A 21,047-nucleotide genomic window follows, 5' to 3' on the forward strand; every position below is an offset into this window, starting at 1 on the left:
CTTTAATAAGCATTATTTTTTGAGAAAAAGAATATAGACATATCGAGTATATAAAGGCAGATCTCTGTGTTATGTTTCCTTCCCCAATAGTTTGAGATATATTGTAATTATTTTTATAATTAATAGAACAATGGCAAAATTACCATTGTGCTTTATAAATGATGTAGTTAATTATATTTTCTGTTGCAGTCATACCATCACTGCTGTTTTTCATATTCTGTATACTTGAAAAAATTAAATTCTTGCTTGAGAGCTGAATATGTAGAAAGATACTTTTTTATTGTGTTTATAATTACTGATAGGTTGGTAATTTAATATATTCATATGTTAATGAAAAGTTATCATTTAAAAATGTGTTTATATCTGATTGACTGTTTTGCCTTCATGTATGTTTGTGTACCTGTCGAGACCAGGAGAGGGACTGGAACTCCTGGGGCTGGAGTGCTAGATGGTCGTGAGCCACAGTGCGGGTACTGGGAACTCTGGGTCCTCTGTAGAGAGATAAATGCTCACCCACACTACCATCATCTGCAGAAATCACAGTAGCCAGCTGATAAATAATGAGTTCAATAGGCATGTTGAGGTGGTGGATCTGATCGCCCCTGGTTAGAGCCCCACCCCCATCTTATCCAGTCTCGGTTCAAGTTCTCCAGAGCTGCTCTCATGTGAACCTTAATACTCTGCTCTGCTCAGTTCTTGTCTTTACATTTTTAGTGCTGGTATTTCTAAATTTTTTTATTAAATAATTTTACTATGACAATTTCATACATGTATATAATGTATTTTGAATGTATCTATCCCCCCCTTCCCACTTCCTTATCACCCAACAATCTCTTTCTGACTTTCTTTGTCCTTTTTTATTGAGGGGGTATAGCCAATTTGTGCTACCTGAATATGAATAGATATGCTCAACTACTCAAAGCTACAGTCTAAAATTTAAATACTTAATAAAGTGTGTCCAAAATTTATGAGATACTTTTTGTTAAGCAGTACTCTGTTATATGTGTGTTAATAAATGAGCACAATGATTGACTGGTCACACAGTTGGTAAGATCTTCTGCAAGAGGAAATCACTTTAAAGTGGTTAAATGAGACACAAACAAGCAAGCAAAACTCCTGTCTAATGACCCAAGGATCTTATATCGTTAAGAGCTGGTTTGCCAGCAAACAAGTAAAGCAGGAAAATATCCTAGGTTTCCAGGCAGAAATAAACAGCCAATCTGGGGGATGCTAGTTGCTCATTTCCTCCTAGTTCTACCTTCACGATGAGCATGAAACAGTTATCAGTTCCTCTTAGTAAACAGAGGACAGCACACAACATGGTTTCAACAATACACACACAAGATGTATGTGAGGGCAGCTTTGTGCACACACATATTTGTATTTGTGTTTTAACTCTGTCTTCTTTGTCTTCCCAAGTGCTGCTGACAGGCATGCTCTTTTGGATTTGATGAAAAGTGTGTTATGCATATGATGCACATCAATAGATGCCTTTTATTCAAATGTAACCTACAGAAGATGGAAAAGGATTTAAAAAAGGTAGGTCTGGCAAGGTGGCCAAGACTGACAACTAGTTTCTTAGAACACACATTACAAGAACCAGCTCCACAATGCTGTCCTCTGACCTCAACAATGTGATGGGGCACACAAAGGAAACAGGGTAGTAAAAAGAAAACGCTGGCACAAAAATTCTGGGAGTGCCAAACACAGTCTTGGACTCTAGTACAACTCTCACTGCTCTTTATGCAGCTTGCTCATTAAGCCCACTGTCAGCAATAGTGCTACATTGTTTCTCTGACTAGCCTTTTCTTTAATATCTGCAGCATGTAGTGTAACTGTGTTATTATAAAGTAAATCATCTTTAATTTGGGGGTGCTTCTCCCTCCTGTCACCAAATAACATCCTATCTTCTTCAACATAACTTCTTTAACTCTGAAAATTTAATTCCAACATCGAGTACCAAGCATTAGGTGTGAACTCCACTGGATATAAGTTCGGTCCTCATATACTACTAATAATATATATACTACTAATAATATACTACTAATAATGTGTGTATAAAGACTAAAATGATGCAAATGTTTTATGAAAATTGTTATAATATTTCAAAAGGGTAGAATGGAATCCTCATATATAGGAAAACTTTTATAAATCTGACATTCCAATTCAAAATAGGGGCTGGGTCTACTCCTACAAGACTGCCCACACTTTAGTTACCACAGCGAAGTACTGGGTTACTCAAATTTCTCTGAAGCCAATTAACTATGTATAACAATCACCCCCTTCTCTAGTTTATTTACTGAACAATTTACAAAACCCAGGAAGAATACTAACTATTATTAGTTTATGATAACTAACACGCCCAGCATCATTATGCCTGTCCTTCCAATACACTGGGCTTTAAACATGGGAGCTTTCCAAAATCCATCTGTCATCTAGGGGTTTGTAATGGCTGATTTCTCAAAGGTAAAAGACATGGCTACTGAGGGTGAACTATCTCTAGCCCTCTTCTATCCTTGGAGAATTAGGGAGCAAGAACGGAAGTTTAACTTCTAGTCAAGGTTCTTCCAGTGATCAATCCTTATCCTGCAACCTAGTAAGAGTCTTCTCACAGAACAAGGCTCAACTAGAACTATTCTAGCTCAACAAATTAAGTGTTCTGCATCAGAACAACAAATACACATTTACCATGCCACAACTGTGTATACATTAGCTGAATACATTAACCAGCTCTCTTCACTCGAAGAATTAAAGATAAACATCAGAAAACTCTAGGGCGATTTTTATATTTTAAGTCAACAGACTCCTACTATGTGGTAAGTAATGCCCCAGGCGTGGGGCTGTAGCAGAAGACTTACTATGTTGTAAGTAATGCCCCACGAGTGGGGGCTGTAGCGGGTGTCAACGTCAACTCAAGTTATAAGGTATTCACCTCTACTGAATGAAAACAAGCAGAATACTTGTTAGGACGGAGGAAAGAAGCAGAAAGTAAACAGAGAAAGAAAGAAAATGGTGGATTTTAGATAAAGTTTCCAAAGACAGCTGGCCAGCCCCAAATGGCAAATCTGCTGTTATTTCAACAAACTTAAAGTAAGTGAGGAACTCTTGCAAAAATCTTAGGAAAGAACATTTGACACAGAAACACACGTTAGGCTCACAAAACAAGACCACATCAAGCATATTCAAAGAATAGCAAACAAGACCACTACATAAGGAAACGTGACAGACGATGACCTCAAAATGGAACGTGAGCTGTAATGCCTTTCAGGCTACTACAAAGCCTGTACACTCAGCGCTTAGAAGCCTGTGGAGACTGATCAGAGAGGGCACACTGACTGACTGACTGACTGACTGACTGACTGACTGACTGACTGCTATAGATACTACACACGTTCATGAGTATGCGAGACTAGACAGGCAGTTAGGAACCCATGTACCAAAAACTAGTTCTAGTAGGCCAGACTACTAAAACCAGTTAGAAAGATAAAGGAAAATCTAGGTAAAATATAATGGTGTTCAAATTAATACAGTAACAAAGTGGGTAAGATACGGTGAGGTTCTGGACTAATTCTGAAAGTGGAGCCACAAAGACTTTGCTAATCTTCAAGATGAAATGTGAGTCAAAAAAATTAAAGGATATCTGTTCCTGGGCAGGAACAACGATGCTATCGTTTATTGGATAGGCAGGATAAATCTGATATGGTTCAGTTATTTTAGGTACAAATGCCTAAGTGGATGTTCCCCATGGTTCCTTCTAGATCTTGCCTGATAATATGCACTTCTTTTCCTTTTACATTTAACACAGTTACATATGAAAAGAGTAAGAATATGTGTGAGCTTCATAATAGTCCAGAGGTTCTCAATCTGTGGGTCACGAGCCCTTTGCAGCTCAAAGACCCTTTCACAGGGGTCACCTACGACTCTCAGAACAGATATTTACATAACAATTCACTCACAACAGTAGCAAGGTAGCAGTCATGAAGTTTATGGTGAGGGATCGCTGTAACGTGAAGGATCACAGCATTAAGAAGCTTAAGAACCACTGATAAAAGAGAAATGAACTCCAGACAGCTACATTTAAAATTATTTTTTTCAACTTCTTAAAGAAAAGCAGAAGGATAGGGATATGAATCCTTGGTAGAATGCTTGCTTAGACCCAAATTCAAATCGTAATACTAGAAAATAAAGAAAAAAACATTATTCTAGATATACCTTTTCATATTGTTTTTGGTACTTACCCAATATAGTGGGCAAGTATCTGGGTGTGAGGCAGGGGGGGGGGAAGGTATTTTTATTTTATTTAGTATTTTAAATCTTTATGTGTATATATGTGTGTCTGAATGTGTTTGTATGCTGGGGAGAAGTGCTCAAAGAAACCAGAAGAGGGCATCATGATTCCCGGAAAGGTAAGCAGTTTTAAGCCACCTGACACTGGTACTGGGAATCTAACTTGGATTGTTAATGACTGACTTCAATCAAATATCAGGTTCTTCTAAGCTCTACTGCACTTTCCTCAACTTTGTATCTCAAAGGGCTTAGTAATTATCCTAAAAACAAGTAAATGATTATGTGCTTAAGAATCAACGGAAAGATAAAACACAAATAATTTTGTATTTTAGACAGGATCTTAGTTTGTAGCTCTGGCTGTCCCGGAACTTACACAGATGCACCTGCCTGTCTCCACAATGCTGGGATTAAAGGCATGCCGACATCATGTCCTTAGTCATACAGGTGGTATAACATATTCAAAATACTCACTGTGGAATAAATTGTCTTATCTTAGAAGAACTCAATTTAGCATTACAATGATTAGCTATGTTAAAAGCTAACTCAATAAAACATTTTAGAATACAACAGAAATGTTAAAACCTGTTAAGTATTATCAGTATGATTCAATTAAACACAAATGCTAAAAAAGAGAACCATTCGCCACCTTTAAAATGTCTCTCAAATCCCTCAGGGAGCTCTGTGCTGTCTGGATGCTAAAGCTCTATTTATAGACCAAGAAGGAAAAAAAGAAGTCCTACGCTAACCAGTTTCAAAGCCATGTATATAAAATGACAGTGCATAACTAGATCCACACATCGTGCTTCCTTCTTTGCCACCCTCTGAACCTGAAGAGGCTTTAACAGATGGAACAGATGTTTCGGTCTAAGTATCATCTCTCACAAAATGGAATTAGTCACGTAGACCTCCTCCTAGACTAGAAAAATCCTGTATTCTAGTAGCTCGCTGTTTCCACTACAATGATAACTTTGTCTGACATCTGAAAAGCACTCCTCTACATCAGATATACATTTCTACACAAGACATCAGCATAGCAAATAAAAGGGCTTGGAGAATTCCACTCAATATATACTAGCAACACTAGCTTTGGAAGGAAAGTCATTAAGGAGGTGAGATAAAACTAAACGAGGCAGACAGTATCTGTATTTTCATCCATCCTCGTCTCTGCAGTTTCCACAGCGATGACCACTTTAGTCTCACCCTCAATACAAGTGAGATACTGAGCCCCTGTATGCGCTAAAGCTTGAAAACAGTTAAAGTATCAATAGGTCTAATCCATACACATCAAAGCCCAATACAAGTTTCAATGTCTTTTAAGAGGGATAGTGACTAAAGTCACACACATTCTCCAGTTAAGCTACCGCCATTGTATTGCTATTGATGACTACCTGCTGGGAAATATGCCATTTTAAGATTAAAATTTTTAGTATCAGACACAACATGAAAAAGTACACCTTGGAGTCAAACAAAAGTACTGCATACAATGTTGGACATGGTGATTCATGTCTTTTAAAGCAGAGGCAGACATATCTCTGAAGGGTAAGGACAGACTGGTCTACATAGTAAGTTCCTGGGCTACTTAGAGTATTTAGTACTTAGTAAGAGCCTTCCTTTAAAAAAAAAAAAAAAGACCAAAATGAAAGCCAAAAAGTAGCAGTTATAGACAGATTTGCAACTATTACATCAAATGCTGGGGTGTGGAACTAGAAGTAGCATGAACGGAAGATGAAAACAGAGTCTCCCAACTTGGGAAAGATGCACAGCCACGGATAAATGACTGTTACAGTCGAGGTGAGACTACAGATGAGACTGAAGTCCCCAAAGGCAACTGGCTTCCTACAACAATAAACTAAGTTACTACGTCTATACGACATGTGTTAGATCAGATGCAGGGCCGAGGTGACACAGAGACTGAAGAATGAATGACCAATGCCTACGTGCTGTATCTACACCCACAGAAAGAAGTACGAGGTAGATTAACAAACCAGTTTTGAAAGCAGAATATAAGTAGGCAAGAGACTAACCTCACTTACCAAATTAAAAAATATTTAACTATATTTAAGGAAAAATAACAGTTCAAAAGAACTTGAATTGTGGTGTTATAGAACGTAGGGACAAAGGTTAAAAAAGAATGTAAAAAATTGAGCATCATGGCTCATGGCTGTAAGCTAAGCACCAGAATCCTGACCACGAATTCATGGCCAGCCTGGGCTACACAGTAAATTCTAGGCCTGATGCAGAGAATAAAGGCCTGTTTGGGGGCTGGAGGAACGGCCTAATGTTAACAGTACTAGCCGCTCTTGCAGGTCACAGCTTCAATTCTCAACCCCATGTGGTGGCTTACAAACCATCTGTTACCCCAGTTCCATGGGATCCAGCACTCTCCTTTTAGTTCTGCAACCATACCAGACACATTTTCGGTGTGTATACATACATGAAACAAGCACAAATAAAATAATAAATAAATCTAAAAAGACCTTATTTCAATGTATCAACCACACCCTCACACATATTCCAAAATTAAAGGATCTGTTTGACTTTCAAAGTTTGCACACTAAAAGCCATTTGAAGAAAGTAATATGGAAGAATAGCAGGAGACAATTAAATACAGAATCAGAAACTTGTATTCATATCCCTGCCCTGATACTTACTGTTTCTGTGATTTCGGAATTCTCAAGTTCCTTTATTTTTAAAAGGTTAAGAAAACAGACATCATGCCAGGCATGGTGCTGCACGGCTCAACACAGATACCAGGAGGTAGAGACAGGTGCGTCTCTGTGAGTTCAAGGCCAGCCTTGTTGACATAGGGTGTTCCAGGCTAGTCTCAGTGTGACCATGACCATTTTCACAGCATTGTCACTGAACCATGGGAATTTTAAAAGACTAGTAAATTACTGTCTGTGCAGCTCAATAAACATTACAAGATCCCAGAACTAAATGTTCTGTCCAGTTCATAAAATGAGCTCTGACTACAAACGGAACACTAAACTTGATTCACAGCAGCCTCATAGGACTACAAATACCCAATGTACGCACTTAGAAATTTTCTAGTGAGTGTTTCTGTACACTCAGTGTTTTCTCCACGAGAAGGTAGTTTTTCTGGCCACATGGGAAGATTAAGTCCACTCTACGATTTGCAAAGAGCCTTAAGAGACAACATCAAGTGAAAGCACAGATGAGGAGGCGATCACGGTGAGTGGTTAAGCTCCCCTCCCTCCTGCAAAAGCTGACTGCATGACACTGATCCACACAAGAGATGCATTCTACTCTAAAAGATTAAGGCTATGTTCTAAAATACTTTCTCTCTTTGGGGATTAAACCCAGGGCCTCATACACATGAAGCACAATCTCTACCACTGACCTACAACCAAGTCCCTAAAATATTTCTAACATGATTCTGAATCTGTAAAATTTGGTGACTGAATCATTAACAACACTCCAGATGATAAACCCAAACCAGATTCATCATTGTTACAGCATTAACTTATAGACAAAAATTTAAAATTATAACTCGGAAGGATTTGATTCTCATATAAACCAAACATGAAAATTTTAGTCATGGGTGCTTGGAAACAAATCCAAAAAGGAACAGCAGAGCCAAAACTCACCAAAAAATGCACACATACAACAAACCAAAACCAAGGAAGAAGGCCTTCTGCGGTGGCTTTGTAACCCAAGTCCTGAGGAAATGGAGGCAGGAGACTCCAGTGAGCTCCAGGCAAGCCTGAGACACTGTGAGACTCTGCCCAAATCCAACAATAACTACACAGATTTACTCTGTGTAAATTAAGAATCACTAAATCCTAGAACTCAGGAAGCAGAGACGGTGGATCTCTTTAAGTCCAAGGACAGCCTGGTCTACACAGTATTCCAGAACAGCCAGGACTGCATAGATACCATCACAGACAGACAGACAGTTAGACAGACAGACAGATACACAGAGAGAGAGAGAGAGAGAGAGAGAGAGAGAGAGAGAGAGAGAGAGAGAGACCGAGACCATAGAAGTAGTGAACACACCAATTACACCAAATACACTCCCCATATATGGAGAATCTAAAGAAATAATCTAATGAATTAGTGTCTTCTAAGAAATTTTCTTTATTACATAACTCAAGTTACTCCGACACGAGCTTTAATTTAAAGATAAAGACCCTAACTTACAGAACATCACATACCTACGTTTGATCTGTCAAATTAAAAATTCAATAACACACTTGGATGACCCCAATGAAGCCCAGGATGTTTGTGTACAGATCCCACATGTGTGCACTGTGAACGGAAGCCAGAGGACAACCCCAGCTGTTGTTCCTCAAGTGCAAGGCACCTGTTTGTTTTTAATTCTTTACTTTTTGAAAACATCCCCTATGCACAGGAGACTTTGGATGGAGTTGGCCCTCTGCTATCAAGGGATTCAAAGAGCAAGCTTGGGTTGGGGTCGTCAGACTGGCACGCCTAGTGTCTACTGGCCCAGATCTCAGTGGCCACCTTTCTCTTTTTTCTTTGGAGACAGATCTTTCACTGGCCCAGAACTGGTAGAGGCAGCTAGGCTGCATGCCAGCCTGCTGGCCAGTGCACCCCAGAGAGTCTGCCTGTCTCTGCCTTCTCAGGGCTGGAATTTCAAGTGTGCTCCACCACACTTGGCTTTACTGAGGGAGGTCCAGGGGGAGTCACGCCCAAGTCTTCACATTTGCTTGCTGTGCTGTTTACAGTTTAAAGACCATTACCACCCTAGGTTAATAACACAGCCTTTCATGAAAATATGTCCAAGAAGACACATTTCTTTTCCTTTCCAAATGTATCTGCTAAAATAGACATATTACCAGAACTGGATTCTTTTCTTAATTTTGTATTAACAGGTCAGAAATGTAAGAAACATTGCGACCATCCTGTTATTGCCTTACTAAGTCATCTGAACAATACACTACTACTTTCACCAAAAAACTAAATGGGTGACTAAAAACTCAAGTGCATAAAGAAATGTATACATAATTTAAGACCTCATATCATAGCTTGCACCTCAGAAATCCAAGATGGATGCAGTGTCACATACTTGCCTATAATCCCAGCTATTTGAGACGCTGGGGCATAAAGCACTTTTGAGTCCAGAAATTCAAGACCAGCCTGGACAACAAGGCAAAATTTCATTTTAGAAAGAAAATCTTACTTCTGTCATCCCCAAGAAATACTATCTAGAAGTCACAGTGTTTACAGAAGACAATTCTGATCCCATAGTAACATACAATAAGGCACACCATAATAAAGGCCAACAGCATTTTTAAAAAATGTAGCTGAAACTAAAATTATATTAACACTGGTGCTAAAGCGTTCGACATTGCATGGGTTTAAATAATATGTGAGGAACACTTGGGAAGATATAAAAACTATAGGATTTAGAATGAAAAGTGAAATGTAGTAACAAATCACTTGCCAAATTGTTGAAGGAAAGCAGAGAGTTACACTGTTCAGCATGGACTTTTGTCCATTAAAACTTACATAAAATGAAATGTCCACACACCAAGGTATATGAACCAATAATTGAGAGAGAAGTTTAATGTATATAAACAATCTGTCGCCTCCTGCAATTCCTTTCTCTTTTCCCAGCCAATGTTATGAGCCACAGGTAACTGCATATTTAATAGAAAGAGGGTCTTGATTGTAACCCCAGCAGGCCTGAGACTTGACATCTTCCCGCACGACACTCCCAAGTGCTTGGATTATACCCACTCAAAACAGTGACTGGCTGACAACTGTTACTTCTAAGCAACCACCTTAGTATCTTGCTATTTGCCAAAAAGAAAAGGAAAAAAAGGGCAACTGGCATATGCTTATTCCCTCTGTATCCCTTGGTATCCCCTTTCTTTCCAACTGCCCTTTCGATGTTTCAGAACGCGACTGTCTCCAATAGTATCCAATGTGAAATCCGTTCCTAACTCTCGGGCTCGTAGGAACATAGTACAGCACAAAATCCTGCTCCACATTCGCTTCAGTATCTAAGCCATTATCCAAGAATCCTCCACATAAAATCTTCACTCTTCACATGAAAGCCGAAAGAGAACTGAGTTCAGTGCATCTTCACACAAACGCAAAGTCATGATGGTATGTTAAGCTATCACACGTAAACATTAGGATACATAAAGTTTGAAGGTTATTTTACTCCATTTGCACAAAGAATGACCATGCAGAGTTTTCCTTTAAGTATTGGGAACTAAGCCTATTTTACAGGGTTAAATTAATAATACAGTGTGCAAGGAACTATGAAATTGATAGAAGGTAGGAATGGTTTGCAAGAACATACTCGAAACTTGAAACAACTATATCAAAATGGTGACTATTTTTGCATTTTATGGTGGATTTGATCTAAATGCAAGGGGAAATATTTTAAGCTCACAGGAGAAAATGAATCACTCAAGTAGCTATGAATTTCACAAATTATGTATTTGCTGAAGATCGTTTAGTCAATTCCCTATCTCTACTCTTGCCCATCACCCTAATCCCACTCCATAATGAGAATGCACTTGCAACCAACTGAGCGTATCCTGGCAAAAAATCATAAATACACACTTATACTCCTGAAAGGTAACACTGATAATGTCCTACGTGACCAATAAATGTGAGGGAGGTACGTAGTAGTAAATACCCTTCAAACCCTTAATTTACACTATCTCTACCCGTCAAACCCTTAATTTACACTATCTCTAGCCTTTGTGAAGCCATACAAAACTCAGGAGAGGGAACTCTAAGCACTGTTTCTAACAACAGCAAGTACAAAATGATGGAGAAAGGAAGGAATAATTTCGATTACCCCTCATAACAAAACTATTCCCATCGTTTCCGGCTAGAAAGCCAAGCGCAGGAAGGGTTTGCCTGGCAGAGGACGGAGTCCGGATCGTGGCGGCGCTCCCCTTGCCGGACCCTCCCGCCCCACCTGCCGCGAGCCCACCCTCCCGCCCGCCCGCTCGCCCGCACCCCGGGGCTGCGCTGCCCGCCCGCCCCGCGCAGAGGGGCGTGCCGCCCGCCAGCTCTCACCGCCAGGTCCGGGTGGCCGCGGTCGCGGTGGGACACGGCTCGGATGACCCCCGCCCGCCAGCCGCGCCCGCAGCCGCTCTGCCCGCGCTCGGGACGCGCGTCCTCGCCGGCCGCCACGCACAGGAACCGCTTTCCCACTAGCTCGGGCCGGGTCTCCACCGCCATGGCCGCCGCTGCGCCGGGAACAAGCGCGGCCCGCTCCTACCGGCCGCCCATGCTAAGGAGCCGACCGCCGGCGAGGCAGGCCGCGAGCGAGAGCGCCCCTGCACGCTCGGCGACCCGGAGCCGCGCCACCCACGGCCTCACGCGCGGCCCACAGGCAAACTGACAGGAATGTGCGCGCGGCCCGTACCCCTCCGCCCTCCCGGCCGCGCCGCGTGTCCTTCCGCGGGCGAGGGAGCCGGGGTCGGCGGGCGCCGCCAAGTAGTGCCGCCCACGGGCTGTGCTGCCGCCGGGAGCGGTGGCAGCCTAGGGACAGCGGCCCCGCAGCTTCTGCAGCTCCGTCTGCGCCCCCTCGGAGGGGCGAGTGCGGGGACAGGGCTCGGCTCCCACGCGCGGTCGCTGAGCCAACTCTGGGAGGTCCGCATGTCAGGAGCGACGGCCGTGAGAACACATAGCGCCGTCGTCAAGGAGCCCGAATCCCCACGTGGCCTCGGGCGAGCCGCGCCGCCCACCCCACCGCGCCCCCTCAGCGGCCGGCGGCTCTAAACCAGCATTCCTCCCGGTGGCAATTCTGATTCCGTGTTGGAGCTGTTCGGAGATTTACACCTCCTGCCGCCTTCTTACAGGAACGCTAGACACTCCACCGCGAGCTGTTACCGACATCCTTAAATTTCACAAACTGTCTCAGAGCCAACCCGGGTACTCCGCGTACTAGAACACAGTCAGGTAATAAAACGGAAAGCTCCAGAGTCAGTTACTGGAAAAGACCATGGAAAGAAAAGAGTCTTAGCCAATCACACTTGAAGAAAATAAATGATGTTGACTTCCCGTCCAATCACAACAGGACTTTATAACCCAGACAAAGACAGCTAGGAATTCCTCTCCTGATCGCGCCTCAGTTCTCACAAGCAACTCTCTCTTTCAAGAGACCAGTGAGAAGTTGACGACGGGCATGCTTTACAGGCTTGTATTTTAAAGAAGATCTGTGAAAACATGAATCTAAATTCAATCTGCCATTTTCCAGGGATTATCATCTCCAAAAATTCATCTAATCCTACGAAAATCTCTTCCTACCCTTCCCCCAGTGCTTTCTGAAAACCCTTATAACAGCACTCTTGAGTTCTCGTAGACCATTTGTGCTAAACTGTTAAAGCTGCAGACAAGACAGTGGCGGTGGAAGAGAAGGAAACTGCAAGTCTCAGTTGAATAGATCAGTCTCATTGTACTTATCTAAGGAGAAACAAAATTGTTAGGCATAGAGGAGAACTATGCTGGAACTGCGTGCTGGTGGCTCAGGATTTCTTAATTCACATCTAAGGTTAGTAAACCCAATAAAACGAGCCACCGAAAAAAAGTGCACACATGTAAAGCCTTTTAAATGGTCTCATATTCAAATACCAAACCATGACACCATAATACAAGGAAGGCGGTCCTCGTATTAGTAAGAAGCATGTAAGTACAGGAAAACCGACATTTCGGAGAGAAGGCTTTCACAGCCCACATCTCCATCCCCACAGCAGTTTTTCTTACTAATGATGGGGCTCACTCTAAACTCATCCTCTTGCTTTTCTCAAGTGTGGGGGTTACGAGTGTGTGTACCACCAGAAGCAGCTTTAATGTATTTAAGAAGTATAGCTCAAATTGTCTCCTACAACCCCAATACGAGAGCCAATCTGTGGCTATGCTACCTTGAGAAACCTGAAATACATGTTTTTCCAAAGACCTTAAAAGTTTTTGTATTTTGTTTTTGAGTTTGTTTGCTGGCATTTGATTTTGTTTTTAAAGGAGTATGTATATTGCTTAATTGTACTAGCAAATCCTAACTGTGAACAATATGGAATTAAACATTTTAACATCAACTTCCAAAGCTTGGTATAATGATTAGTATGTATTGTTAATTTAACACTCAAGGATCCTACCCAGCTCGCAGCAGCGCCTGTCGGCTCACCTGTGAGGGATTATCTAGATTAGATGGTGCTAAGTAGACCCTTCTTACTGCAGGCGGAGGAGCCCACAGACTGGCCATCTTAGCTCTGTGCAGAGGGAGTAAGATGCGTAATCTTCATCCTCCTCCGAGCCTGACATGGTGCCTGAGGCTCCTGACACTCTTACCATCATATCCTCCCAGACTGTGCAGCCCTGACTGGGAGCCAAACAGGGAGGGGGAGAGGGACGAGGAGGCAGGGATGGCGGAGCCTTTCACCACTGCTCTGCTTCCGGAAAAGCAACTAAATACCCTTAGAATAGTGTGTTTCATTTATGAGTTTCCTTAAATTATAAAGATGCTCAGGTCATGTAAGGTAGCACACACCTTGAATCCCAGTACCTGGTAGTTCAAGGCCAGCATGGTCTACAGAACAAGTTCTGCTCCCAGCATCTAGGAGCCTTGCTGTGAGAAGATCGTATTATGAAACAGATTAATGGATGAATACAGTACAGTGTCTTTTCCTTCTTTGGAGACAAGGTCTTCTCCCCATGTAGCCCAGTCTGGCCTGAACTCCGGATCCTCCTGCTTCAGTTTCTGGGTAATTCACCACCACACATCCCTTTTCTTTCTCCAACCAGAGAGAGCTCGGACTTTGTAAATCAAGAACAGGGAGTCCCTGTTGTGCCTACTGCTCGTTTGCTGCCTTCATGTCATGCTGTATTCTCCCATTTCACCAGACCTACCTACGGCTTAAACACCTTCAAGCATGGGCTGCAGCATCAGGACAAGGCTGTGCCAGAGACTCTCAAAAGAACAGACATACATAAAGTTACAATTCCCAAGCAAAGCCTTTATTTCATTAACAAACCACCAGTCTGACACCAACTCCAAAGCCATCCTCTGAGAGCCTGTACAAACGCCTGCCTGCCCCATCTCTGCAGGAGCCAACAGAAGAGTCTGCTTTCCGCCTTCTTGATGGGAGGGGGAGGGGAAATACAAAAGGAACGAAGGAAGGAAGGAAGGAGTAACCAACTAGCAAACTGGACTGAAGCTTCTTACTGTGCATTCTCTACTGATGGTCACTACTCTCTATTTATAGTGCGGCCGCACAGGAACCCACAACTTGTTAACTTCCTCATTTAGACTTGACGTTTACTAATAAAGCACTAGAAGTTTAGAATAGATAACAAGGCAAAAAAAATTCCTACTCTGCTCAAAGAGGAACCCCAAGAAACAAAGGAATGGAAACAAAGGAAGGACCACACTAAGCCCCTCCCTCCCTCCCCCCTGCCCCCCCCTCTCTGTGGTGTCTTCCAGCAAGTTCTGTACATACAGATGAGGTTCCTCCAGGGCCCGGAATCTCCAGCCTAGTTCTGTCCACACTCCAACAAATCCACGGAGTTGAGGACTTAGATTAAAGGTGAGGTGCTGGAGACCCGGCTCAGCGACCACAAGGACTCAGTTTCAATTTCCAGCACTCTCGCACCACACTGTGGCTCCTAACCATCTGTAACTCCAGTTCCAAAGATACCAAGAATGCACATACATACATGCAGGCACAATAGTCATATACATAAAATAAATCTTAAAACGATAAATCCTACCTAACTCAAAAGTCTACTTCTCCAGACGCAGTGGGACTTCTTTACGTACTGAAGACCCTTTGCCGCCCCAAAGCTTGGAGGTCCACTGCTCAAAATTAATGGGAATTGATTCGAAGGAACAAAAACAAACCCGGGCAGGGACGTCATCTTCAATCACTGCTTCCTTTGGTTCATCTCGAAAAGTTCCATGATTGTACATAATGAGGTTTACAGCCTACTGCAAAACACAAACATGGCAGAAGCAAACTGCTGCACGCAGAGGAAAGCGCTGTGCACCAGCTCCACGGGGGCTTCGCTACTGCAATCATTTATTAAGGTCAAAGGAGCAGATAAGGCACTTCATTCCAGAGCCTGTCTTTACGGAAGCTAGGATCTGGAAGTCCTGGACTTCACTTTACACCCAGCTGGCACTGAGGAATATTGAACCTCAAAAATGTCTTAACTACAGACTTAAAATTCAACCAACGTATTTGTTAACTTTGAGTTGCTGGGGAGCACAGTATAATGCTACTTAATATTAAATAACCAGTATCATTTTTAATGAATGCCTCAAATTAGCCAAACCTGGTCATTTCATTTCGAAATTTTTAAGGTGTAGCCAGGTGGGCTGGAGAGATGTCTCAGAGGACCCGGGTTCAGTTCCCAGCCCATCTGCCACCAACTACTGAAAACTCCATCTTCAAGGTCATCATTTCTAATAGTTGGGTCATTCAGCAATTAGCAAAGTGGTCTCATGTCAAATCCAAGCCGGAAAACTGCTCAGTGACTGGGCAGCCCCGTTCACCGGTCGGCGGCAGTGTGAGCTGGCTAACACTCGTGCAGTTCATTTCCCCCAAGTGGCTCACAGGATATACAGAGCCGTCCTCCCTACACTCACAATAACAACAGACATACTGCATAACCAACAGGTTCTTTTCAGAGACTCATTACTTGATGGGAGTGGCATGTGCCAGCCCTTGAGCCGGCCTCTTATTAATATACCTATTAACAGTACAACTTGGTGGGAGTCCTGTGAGCTTTTCAAACAGCCTCACATTGTACGCTGGTCATGTTCTTCTACCCTTCTGCTACGCACACCCACTCCCGACTTTCAAGTCAAAGTTTCCACATAGGAAAGCTGACATTCAATTTCTGTCTTTCTGAGTCTGACTTAGTGCAGTGGGACAGTGCTCTCCGGTTCCAGTCATCCCTCTGCAAGACACTAGGCCTCGTTGTTCTTTATGGATGGACAATATCGCAGGTGAGTTCATCTCATTCTCTCTGTCCATTCTTCTGTTATCAGGAGCACGCCACATGACGGCTGTGACCATTGAGAGAAAATAAACCGGAGCGTGCAGGTATCCCTTCTGTGCACCTGCTTCCTTCTGTCTGGACACAAACCCACCCAGGCATGGGAGAGCTGTCTCGGACGGCGCTCTATTTTTAACCTTTTGAAGACCCTCCATTCTGTTTCTTGTGTGGCTACACTTACTCATCTGCACCTCTGCCTTCAGTGTACAAAGGTTCTTTCTCTGCGCATTCTTTTCAACATTTGTTGTATTGTGTTGTTTCGATAAACAGCCATTCTCACTAGGATGAGACACTATGACATCATAACTGGGATTTGCATTTCCCTAACAGTTGATGGCACGGAATATTTTTAATATGACGTATTTACTGCCTGAAGCATCTATTCAGGCCATCGTCCCATGATGTCATTAAACTACTTGCTATTCTGTTTTCACGTTTTTGAGTTGGTACGGTTTCTAGGTATCACATCTGTCAGGAGTCTGGCAGACACTGAAGGCGGTCTCTTACCTTCTGACAGAGTCCTTTGCTGGGCAGAAGCTTCTCAGTCTGTCCTAATCCATTTACACAATGGATTATAAACAGCAAGAGAGCTTTACTCTCCAAGACTGGTGGTAAAACTATTCCATCAAAAACAGAATCAGAACTAACCGAAAATGAACATCTCTCACAGGTAAAAAGTTACATTTAGAACCTCTAATTTAGTATAACTTGATATCCTTCTTTATGTATAGTAGCTTACAAAATATTTTTACTGTAAAAGATATATATTTAAATGGATAGTTTTATTTGCTTGTGTACATGTAAGTGTATACAGTTTAATTATTTTTTTTTACATTAACATTTCAAGAAACTTTATTTTACAGCCTTGGGTCATACCTAGAAATATAGTAGGTAAATCCTTTGGTGTTTTCTTCTAGTCATATTTTACTTTAAAATTTTATGCTTAAAAGTTGTAATTTGTGGGGTTGGGGATTTAGCTCAGTGGTAGAGCGCTTGCCTAGCAAGCGAAAGGCCCTGGGTTCAGTCCTCAGCTCCAAAAAAAAAAAAAAAAAAAAAAAAAGTTGTAATTTGTTAATGTATCCCTTATGAAAGAAACCCAAAACAGACTGGAGGACAGGGACTACGGTGGGGGACATGGCTATCCGATGCAGGTAAGAGCACTCTATTGGCTGTCTGATTTTTTTACTCCCCCACTCTCCACCTACAAACAACGTTCCTGGAGAGCAGGGAAACACTTTTCTTTACTGGACTGTGTTAGGAGTTACTCAGAAATGTCAGAAAGTCATGGAAGCAGTGAACTCTACTTGAAAAAAGTTCATGTAGTTGTGGTCAAAGATCCTGAACCCATTAGTTTTAATACTAGATATAAAAATTTATTAAATTCCTCCAAAATTATTCATAGTATCTACTGCTGAGGTTGGAAACTATGATCCTGGAGGGAAGAACAGAGTTCTCCTAAGTCTAAAGGAGAAGCAGATGACAGAGGGGAGAGAAACACAGCCTGCACAAACCCGACACCCATCCTAGGACGAGAGCGAGGACTCAATTCCCACCGCTGCAAACCTCGACATCTCCCCAACTATACTCTACCACTGGAAGGGCCAAGCAAAGCCTGTAAGATCCTTTCTGGAATACAGATGTGCACACCAGTTCAAGAAAGCCTACAGCAGCTTCATCAGAACTTTCTAGCACATCGACGACACCCACTGATGAGGCACTGAAGGCAACCAGACTCACAGAATAACAAACCCTTAAACTCTCATCATTCTCCCCAAACCCGGTTCAAAAACATGGCTGAAAGCCAAACAAACTTTTGAGACAAATCTTTGTCAGAAGGAAGCACAATCCAGACAAACTCAGAGAGAGTTAAATGTTGGCACCATCAGACAAGGGACATAAAGTAATTATGAATGATAACAGGCAATTATGCTCACAATCAGGTAAAAACAATGAGGAAAAACTACGTGAATCAAATGTTAAACCAGGCAACAAGAAGGAAAACACCAACACTAAAGGCCTCATGTACTATTTGCTTACCTTGAAACCAGGTTTTACAGGAAAAAAGCAGAATAAAGTTTTTACTCTTTCTTGTTATCTATAAGTTGTCAATAATAAGCCGGTGGTCTACCATCTTCCAAAGCTGACGCCTATTTCTTAACCTCAATTTTTTTTCTCAATACTACTAAACCATGTGATCTTGCTGACTAATATGGAAATAAACATAATATATTCAGAATTTTGGACATATTCCCACATACTGAGAACTTTTGAAACTTAAAAGGTAATGCTGTGGAAGGCTTGTCCTCTCAAAGCACAGCTATCACCCTCTTGAACTATCATGAAGTCACCTTTAATAGACCTGCCCAAGCCCACCATTAACTTCCCACCTCTGAGTAGAAAGGGGCCCTCCCCAACGATTTATAAACAGTTAACTGATTAGGAGGTAGAGTTCTTGAGGCTCTACCATCCTGAGACCTTGCCCATAACCACGGATTTGTAGACAGTTAACAGTTGCCCTGTAGGAAGAGGCTCACAAGCCTCCCCCAGGATTTACAGGCAGTTAACACTAACTGGGGGAGGGGCTCATCCGGCCCCGCCCAACCCACGAGGCCCCGCCCCTTCCTACGGAGTTATAAACAGAATGTTGGGGGAGGAGCTTATGAGGCCCCACCCCTCTTTGAGGTCTTTGGAGGTTGACAGTTGCTGGGGCAGAAAAGCTCACAAGGTCCCCAGGATTTCCCTGCAGTTAACAGTTACTAGGAGGAATTGGGGTTTTTCCCCCCCTGGGACCCATACCCAAAGGTCTATACTTCTGTAGGTAAACCTAATTTTACTCACTATTTCCGAAGCACCACTTGGGTGGAGTCCTTCCCTTTGTGGAGTGAGCAGACATATGTTAATTCTCCCCAAATCTAAGTTTGCACAAGACATGATTTTAACAGAAGCTTAGGTTCTTGGAAACATAGCATTCTGAACGGGGAACAAAGAAAGAGCACTAAGAAACTCCAGCTGATCTGGAACCCTGCCTAACATACACAAAACCTCTGCCCTAGAACCAGATGTTCCCAAGGTCTCAGTTTTCTTTGGGAAAGAAAGATATATACGTACATAGGGAATGATTGGCAACACTGCTGTATGCTGGATTTTAGGGCCAAAGCAATAATACAATAATAATAACTACATCCAAAGCTTTTCATCCTCTCCAGAATTAACTGCTGACAACGCCAACCTGTGTTTAGACTTTCCTGTGACGGCTGTGGAATATTCGTGAAGGACGTTTGGGGAGCTGGAGAGTGGGCTCAGTGACTAAGAGCATAGTACCACACATAGGAGGGGTCACTAACCCATGCGGTTGGAGGAGTGAGCAGGGAAGTTGTGGTCTTGTAAGCCTGCAGATGGTGCAAACGAAAGAAGCAGAGAGTTTCACTCTTTGGTTTTACAAAGGCACTGATGCATGTGCTTGCGTCTGTCGGGCCACAGGCCTATGGAACGGGGCAGAGGCTGCACACCTACCTACCCATGCGTGAGCAGAGAGGCCAGAAGGCAGCACTGGATCCCTGGGAGCTGAGGTTACAAGCATTTGCATGACACCCATCTAGTTAACGCTGATGGGAGTACTCATGTTTACACGGAAAGCAACCTCTCTAGCTCCCAGGAAGTGCCATGATGAAACTGAGGAGGTATGACCAGAGCTGGGACAGTTAGTGGGACAAGGGGGGACCTGAGGACACAGGAAGAAGGGTACAGGTGAGAGTGGTGAAGAGGAAGGAAGTCATATTGGCTGGTGCTGGTGCATCATGACAAAGACAGGTCTTCTGAGGTTTGAATTTTAGACTAGAGGCAAGCAGACCTTGAACGTGCCTTTAAGCAAAGGAATGAGAGCTGCACAGAGAACAATAGATCTGCCTACAGCACGAGAAATGGATGAGGGGACTAGTGAAGAGGTTGTTGAAACTGATAACTTACTCTCACTTGAAACTTTTACCACCACCCACAAAGGGCACCTCACCACAGGCAATCAAAAATGTGTGAATCTCTGTGTGTGTGGTGCACACCATTAGTCCCAGCCCTCAGAAAGCAGACAAGGCGATCTCTGAGTCTGAGGCCAGCCTGGGCTACATTGTGAGACCTCATCTCAAAAATGGCCCACATGTCTGCACCTACAAAGACTCCCAGGGCTGAAGAGGTGGCTCAGTGGTTAGGAGCACTGACTGCTCATCCAGGTCCTGAGTTCAATTCCCACACACAGTGGCTCACACCCACTCCCTCTCACTGCATGTCCCCACACAGTCTTGCTTTATATTACAATCACATTCCCCTCATTGTCTCCAGACCCCCACTCAGTATTACCCTAACTAACATGCAGCTGATTTACCTCACACAAAGAAGCAGGCCTCTTGCCACTTCTGGCATTCACCATACTGGTTACCAGCTGACCTATGGGCAAGACACTACACACATTACACCTTCTGTTATGACAGCCATGACGGAGACAAAGAAAAATGAGGCCTTACCGAATGAAGGCCACAAAACTTTGTAAATGCTAACCCAGGATTCAAATGCATGGCTCATATCACAGTTTAGTGAGGACAGATTAATAGCCCCTATTTTATCTCTGATGTCAAGGTCATTTACTACAAATATGTTATAAAATGAGTTGGAAACTGAGGAGAATAAAAGACTGAAAAAATAACCTACGAAAACTAAAAGTAATCAGTAAAATATTAAAGGGCTGCCAGGCAAAATTAGGG

At 42.8% G+C, this 21,047-nt stretch overlaps 1 protein-coding gene across 1 annotated transcript in view; it reads right to left on the minus strand.

Moving 5' to 3' along the window:
• Positions 1-11,595, minus strand: part of Jmjd1c (jumonji domain containing 1C) — a 129,596-nt gene extending 118,001 nt beyond the window's left edge. The window contains exon 1 of the mRNA XM_032889267.1: positions 11,314-11,595. Within this exon, the coding sequence (XP_032745158.1) occupies positions 11,314-11,478 (165 nt within the window). The 5' untranslated portion in view covers positions 11,479-11,595. The remainder of the gene's footprint in view (positions 1-11,313) is intronic.
• Between the last annotated feature and the right edge of the window lie 9,452 nt (positions 11,596-21,047).

The sequence above is a fragment of the Rattus rattus genome, chromosome 18 (genome assembly GCF_011064425.1).
Source record: "Rattus rattus isolate New Zealand chromosome 18, Rrattus_CSIRO_v1, whole genome shotgun sequence".
Classification (NCBI taxonomy): Eukaryota; Metazoa; Chordata; class Mammalia; order Rodentia; family Muridae; genus Rattus; species Rattus rattus.